At 31.0% G+C, this 7,565-nt stretch overlaps 1 protein-coding gene across 2 annotated transcripts in view; it reads right to left on the bottom strand.

The window, feature by feature from the left end:
* uif (sushi, von Willebrand factor type A, EGF and pentraxin domain-containing protein uif) overlaps window positions 1-7,565 on the bottom strand; it is a 207,246-nt gene that overhangs the window by 118,932 nt on the left and 80,749 nt on the right. For both annotated transcript variants that reach the window (XM_014432159.2, XM_014432158.2), the window contains exon 2: window positions 3,523-3,588. In XM_014432159.2, coding sequence (XP_014287645.1) covers window positions 3,523-3,585 — 63 coding nt within the window. In that variant the 5' untranslated portion in view covers window positions 3,586-3,588. The remainder of the gene's footprint in view (window positions 1-3,522; window positions 3,589-7,565) is intronic.

Below are 7,565 nucleotides of genomic sequence, written 5' to 3'. Positions count from 1 at the left end.
ATAAGAAAATGACCTGGGCAGAATAGCCTGCAATTAAAATTATAAATTAATGTGAGGAGAAGATTTGTATTAAAGATGTCCTTGAAGATGGCTGGAATAGCCGAAACGTTGGACTAATAAGAAATAAAGTGTTGAGACAGTATTGGATACAATTTGTGGTTTTATTTAATAAATAATAGATACTATAAACTGGGTCATATCTTTGCCCATTTAAGCCCTATCTTCAGCGAAAAGGATTTGTTGGGGCTTTGTTTATCTCTTATGAGCGAGCAGAGTGAGCTGTGGCCAAATTGAATATAACAATAATAAAGAATGTTATAATCTGTTAGGACCGAAATGTAGTTCGGCAAGTCTAATATGTATGTACCCATTAATTTAAATAATTTTTTGAAATAATATTAATGTACCTTATCTAGTCCAGTAAGCAGAGGAACGTTTAAAAAAAAATCAATCATTGAACCATTTTTGTTTATAAAATCTGAAAATAATATTTGATTGGATGAATATCTGTAATCGTTTTGTTTTTATTTTTCACTGCTTTAGATATTTTCGGAAATAATGTTGAGAGATATATAAAACTTATACCAGGGTGTGGGTTACAGAGAATTTCAATTGGGCTCCAAGTTTCAGAAACATAAATCTAAGCTTCGATAGGACGGGGCTGATTCTACTTTATGCTTCATATAAAAAAAATAAATAAAAAAATCGGATCTGGTTGGACCAGTTTGACGGAAGTAGGCTCCCAATTTTTCCAGTACCGCTATAGGACTGGTTAAATAACAGGCTCTCTTATGGAAAAGATTCATTACGCTGTGTTTTGAAAATTAACTTTTGAATGGAAATCACTATCTGGATTATCACCCTATTTTTCAACCGGTCAACCTACTTATACGTAAATATAATTAGCTGATGTAGTGATATATAATTATATAATTAGTAAATATATAATAAGGATTTTTTTGGTATTTATTAAATAATTAATAAATAAACTTGAAACTGTTTCTTGACCGGTATACGAGGGCTGCATTACCCTTGGTCAGCATGGACGTCTAACCGCCAGTTAGAAGTTTTCGACCTTCAGGATTATTATCAATAGTATTAACAATGGTTAGTTTTTAAAAAATTCCTGAATTAAATCCTGTACCATACTTACATGTTACAATTTTCCATTCTTGTTAACTCAAAGAGATGAAAAAAAATAATAATGATTGCTACCTTAACATCAACGAATCAGTCTGAAATATGTTTTTTTTTTCAGGAAAAACTACTTTTATATATATTTTAATATTTTGCTAACTTAATATTTTTCTTAGCACAGATATAATGTAACGTTAACCATCGCTAGTATCTCTTAATAATTGCAGCTATTATTGTACTCTTAAAACATTTATTTCTAGCGAGCAAAACAGTCTTTGAAATATAGCTTATGTTCTGCAACATTTCACAGTTAGTCATAAAACTAGGAATTAGCGTGGAATTGCCACTCTCACCCCATATGTCTCTTTTTATTTTAACTTTAATGCATTTAAAACCTATCTCAAGGAAATCATAACACTAAAAATAATTATAGGAATCTTGCGTCCCAGCCTCATCGCCAATATCTCATTATAACAACTCCTCTTTAGTTACATAACCTCTTAGTACAAGAGCCCCAAAGTCAGTTATTTAACCCCAATTTTAGAATACTTTAATTAAAACCACATATAATTACAAGTAAAAATTGATGAGTCAGCCAATTATAGTCAGAGGGAATACGAAATGGCGGCTGATTCAGAAAATATATTTATTGATATTTACAACTGTACATTACAATATATTTAGTAAATTTGATCTCAGTTAAAATGGAGTGTTACAGGCGTGTAGAGAAACCCATTGATCACTAAAAAAAGATTAAAAAAATTCATTCGGAGCTCTATACTTGAAACTACTTACAACACTAGAAAACCTAACTAAGCATCATTTAAAGTAGAGTATATTGGCTAAAATATGGTGTAAGCAATAAGCACCTGAATGACAACGATAAAAAACCTTCGGAAGTGCTTATGTAAACACTTTTATTGCTGTCTTTATGTCTTCCTCAACGGACCGATCTAACAGGAAACCATTTCTGTGACAGCCGAAGGTGCTTTCCAAACCTTATCTGACTATTTTCCGATCCAGTCAGCGCTTGATGAAAGTGTTTGATTTTACTGGTAAGGTTGTGAAAGGTGATTCTATCCTTCGCCTACGTGACAGAATGTTATGTTTGTAAGTTTCGTCTTCTTTAACTCATCAATCTCATTGATATGTTTGACATAACTACTAGGATTCAATTGGAAGGACCAACTTTGAAATTTATACTTAGTCTTGAAATTTTTATTTAAATTCTGAACATTTTTAAAATTTTTGACTAACCTGAATGTACTATAATTATGTCGTAAAAATCCATTTATCTGCAAAAGAATATTTCGTCTTTTACCCAATAATACCTAATGATTCCTCTCAAAAAGTCATGGCATAAACTCAAATAGGTAGAGGAAGATCCCTTCCTTTCTTAATACCTTTAATAAACATTGCTATATATATTTTTTCTGACGGATGTTACATTACCTGGTGCCCAACTCCTTTTTTTAAAATCAGATACCGCAGACCCTTCTTTGCTGACGTTAGACAGAACTTAAGTGATTTAAAGACCGAGCTATTCAGCTTACTTAGTTGAACTGAATTAGAACTAAGTTAAAATTATCTAATAATTAGTCAAAACGACCAATTCGTATAAAGTTGAAGGACCTTCTGCATAGTTTGTTGTCTGTAAAATATATCTCAAAAAATAAAATTTGTCAGTATTACCATGACACAATAGGTTTTTTTTATTCAGAAAATCTATAAAACTGTTTCAACCATCTGTTAGTACCGTATAAATTTTTAAAAAAATATATATATTAAGTGATTATGAGAAAATTAAAGCATTCAAGAATGAAGGAGTAAAAAAAACTTAATTAATTAGTAAAAAAAAATTATTAAATAATACAGAGAAAGAACTGAAGATGAAATTGGTGTGCTAAGTATATTGAGTTGGTGTATGATAAAACCGTTGAATTTATGTTAGTTATATATATATTTTTACATTTATTTTATTTTATTACTTTTATAAATGACATTTTATAAGAATAAGAAGTGTGCCTCATATCTGATATTAAAGTGTGGATAAGGAATTGTTTTAAAACGCAAACAAATATATAAAACCCGTACATGTTATGTAGTATTTTCCATGCCTTTATGGAGAAATACAGACATAATACTAGTTATAATAAAAAAAATCTATTAATAATTATAAACTATATGACCTTCATTTTTTCACACACTTACAATTACGAGGTCTTATCAGTCGCAGGCATATTTCATGATATTCATAACACATCAAAACTTGAACCCCATCTATACTGTATAACTTTACGAGGTATAACTTCATTGCGTTATATTTAATAATTAATGTTTGCTAATTATGTTATTTAATATTAAATGTCGTATTAGAGTACTCACTTGCTGAGCTATTGATGATCCCAGGACGACGGCAGTTACCGCCAGCAGACACAAGTGCCGCATCCTCTGCAAAATAGAATATTAATTTAAATAATTATAATTGAAAAAGTGTAATAAATCGATAAAAATGTATCCTACAAACAAAATATATAACAGGTTATATAATTTAATGTGATCCTGAAGATTTTATCCTCAATCGTTTTGATTAATATTTAATATAGATGTAATATTTAAAGTCGTTAAGATAAAATTTCATTTACTTCCTGAAGCAACTTAACAATAGAAAATTAAAAGTTATCAACAATATACAATTTCAGTAAGAAAAGTCTTAATTTTTTTTTACATTAATTAGCACAATTACTCTAATGTGGGTGAACAAGAACAAGAATTTGTTTAACAAAGGACTCCAAAGAAAGCTCGAACAAAGGGAAAAAAAGATACATTGAGGGCAAATTTACATGAAACACCGTTGGGTTTACGTCATGTCATTTGCATAATAGGAATAGTGCCTTGAGGTTAGTCTTACAATGGTAGTATTTGTAGGTATGAGGAATTATAATATCGTATATTTATATAAATAAATATATTTATTTGGTTTGAAATTAAATATATACATTAAATAATTAAAATAAGAGTTATTCACAATAAATATTCCCCTTTTTTGAATACTGACATAGTTTATACATTAATATGCTCTGTTTTTTATTTTATAGACTTATTTATGAAATTTCAAATTATTTTACTCTGGGTCTATAGAACTTATAACCACAGTCAAAACAAGGTTGATAAAATTGAAAGCACGGGTTAAAATTGTTGATGGATCCGACATTTCTATGGATGGTCCATCCAAACTCTGAACCTTTTAATTAGTCTATGGATAGTTACAGATAAATGGTTAGATCATGAATAAAACTAATACAGAAGTATTTTATCTCAAGAAAAATGGAGCCGAAATTTCAGCATTTTAGTTTCAGGGTAATTAAGTCCTCGATTAAGATAGAATCCATAACTAAGTTAATTAGTGAGCACTCCTTAGTGTTTGCTACGACATTTTTCATAGATTTTGGGATACACTGTTATGTTGTTTAAGAAGAAGAAGAAATTCAGAAATTCTGATTAATTTATAAAAGATAAATTTTCGAAAAAAAAAAAATTTTGAAAATCAACGAAAGTTTTTCTTTAATATAGTTTTTTTGTAAGTGTTAACACATATGGTAACAATAAAGTTGGGGCAAATAAGTTAGTTTCAAACCTTTACGGGATATCGCTGCTTTTATTGAATAATATCACATCTTATGATTTTTTAAAATTTAGAATTGAACGTTTTCCGAAGATAGTACCATCAACTGCGGTTATTTTCTTTACTGAAGTCGTTCTACAGACATTACTAAAGCTATTAGAGCCGTTACAAATTAACTCCAGTCTACAGTAAATTCTACGGAATACCTTAAATACAAAATAAAAATTTTCTTTTCAGGCGTTCCACTATTAAAAAAAACAACGATTTGAAATCAGCTTTAATTTAAAAACTAATATTTGTAGTTTAAAAAATTGTATTATTGTTAAATAAGTAAAACAAAATCCAGATTAAAGGTATTTTCCTTGAGACTTTTCGTTATATCTTAGATATATGTGTGAAGTTTTATAAATCGACACAAAATCCCTTGAGTTTCATATGGGCTAATATTCATCTCCAAGTTACAAAACAGCGTGTATAGTCACCACAAGAAAATTATTAAGGCCTAGAATAATCTCATACGGAAAAACAAAGAAAGAGAATTGTCCTTCACAAAGAACAGGCTAAGACTGACAAGGTTGAAGAGGTCATGAGGCGAAAGAGGACGACAGTCCAAGGAAGCCACTCAGGATTAATCGTTTTCTGAGAGTCAGCATGAGGATTGTATATAGGGAAGGAGCCTGGTACAATTCTGAGAAATATTGGATAAAGCTATAGCCCATAAGACTATCTGTAACAAGCTGCCGGGTTCACCCAGCCGTGGCCAATGCCGGCTTGTAATTGAGCGGTTTGGAACCAGAACAATTTCACAATCTGTTCCACCTCCGAGGCGCCCAACCTCAAAAATAACAACTGCCATGCTACACGTTTTCCTTAAATTACGGATCTAATATAATTTCTTTACTTGCTTAGGATCTCAGACTGTAATGGGAACAGTAGAACATATGTGAATGAATACTTTGTAACTGGCTTCTCTATAATAAAGTATTTATTTCTATATTAAGATATAGATAGATAAACCTAAGTTGTGACAAGTTAAAGAAGTCCCACCGTGAGCGAAGTCCGTAGCCTAGGTTATAGCAGCCATCAACGACTCAGGTGAAAGCGGACATTTCGGTAATGTGAGCGCATTAGCGCCCTGGTGTGGGTAAACCATGAGAACCCGCCTCTGACGTCATTACATGGTCATTACGGGATGTAGGCTTGTATTATTGAGTAATGAAGGGTTACAGTAAAAACAACAAGACTACCACAACTACAACAACCAACAAACCTTTAAAGAAAAAAAAAAGTGTAATCATACATAGTATACCAATGATTACACCAGTTTCCATATGCTCTAAAATGTTTTACCTACAGTAGATAACATGCTCCTTCTTCCTAGTTGAATAGTCTCAAAAGAACAACGATTGATATTTCGTTTTCACTTATGTCGAGTTATCAAGAAAGAGTCTAGAAGAATTAAAACATACTTTTTTACCATCCAACGTAGTAAATATTTTTCAAATCTGTATTATTGCTTATAATTGTTTAATTGTTGAACTAAAAGGTATAAAAATCAGAGCGGGGTCTTAACTTCATCAAAGGGTATTGTAACCTTGATGATAGTAGCAGAGTAAATCCAAGACTAACCAATAATAATCACTAGCTCTGCATTTGATCCTTAGCTACTAATACTACAGCTAAAGCAACAATTCGTTGTTTACTGGTATAGAGGTAAGAGAGGAAACTGGTAGATCAGAATATGCTTGAACCATTTGGTTCCTGATTCAGCATACTACAATGGCAGTAGCGACTGGAGCGGTCGCACCGTGCTTCGTGCTAAGCATACAAAAATTTAGTTTTTATTTATTTATTGAAATTTAAAACTGTTAATATTAAGAATTACAAAAAGTGTGATGACAGTTTTGAAGAGACTATACATCGGTAGCACGTCATTAAAATTTCTTTTTTTTGAAGGTACCGAGGTAAAGTTCCTTTACTACGCCAAGAATGATTAGCCTACTCTCTTAAGGAATTTTAGAGGAAACAGGGTTAGAAACTAGTTCCTTTGCGTTCATAAAGGAAGGATTAATATCTGGTTCAGGAAAAATCAGCGTCTTATATTATAATATAAACTGATGTTATTGAATGATTTTATTTGATTCAAAGTAAGGAGTAAAATATATTTAATATTTTAAATTGTAAGGATTGAAGTCGTAATGAATTGAATGGTTTAGTAGAGGGCACTATGCTCAACACCGTGAATCGAAATAGTTCTCAAAACCGTTTATCTAGTAAGTTAATATTCCGAATACTACAACAATTAATGTAAATCTAACTTATTTCTATATTCCCGCAGTGTATGTAATTCTGCTATATGATTAAAATTGTGTATGTCTTATTAAACCTTACAGATTGAAAGTTGAAAGCTAAATAGTTATTAATGTTTTCTAGATATTGTGATGAAAGAAACCCTTGTATATTCTATTCCCTATGTGCTATTTACAGTTAACACATTGTAATTTAATGTAATTACATTGTAATTGTAATTATATATCAATAAAGAGGATTTGAAAATAAAAATAATTAAACCTTACACCAGCGTTCCCTCCGGTGCGTTGGCAACAACCCTGCAGTCAATAAAAATTCAAAAACGACGAGCCAGAACGTGTATTTAGTTTTTAGGCTCAGTTAAATACATTTCAAAACCAATGTGTGCCCTAGCACATTATAAAATTCGTGGAACGCCTACAGGGACATAATCACAAACTCAAAAGCTCCTTAAAATGCAGGCACCAACAGAAGAAGGAGACAGTGTGGAAAT

This window comes from Halyomorpha halys, unplaced genomic scaffold (genome assembly GCF_000696795.3).
Source record: "Halyomorpha halys isolate HHAL.00 unplaced genomic scaffold, Hhal_1.1 Scaffold1034.1, whole genome shotgun sequence".
Classification (NCBI taxonomy): Eukaryota; Metazoa; Arthropoda; class Insecta; order Hemiptera; family Pentatomidae; genus Halyomorpha; species Halyomorpha halys.
Note: the sequence above shows the minus strand (reverse complement) of the source record. Positions and strands in the feature narration are given on the sequence as shown.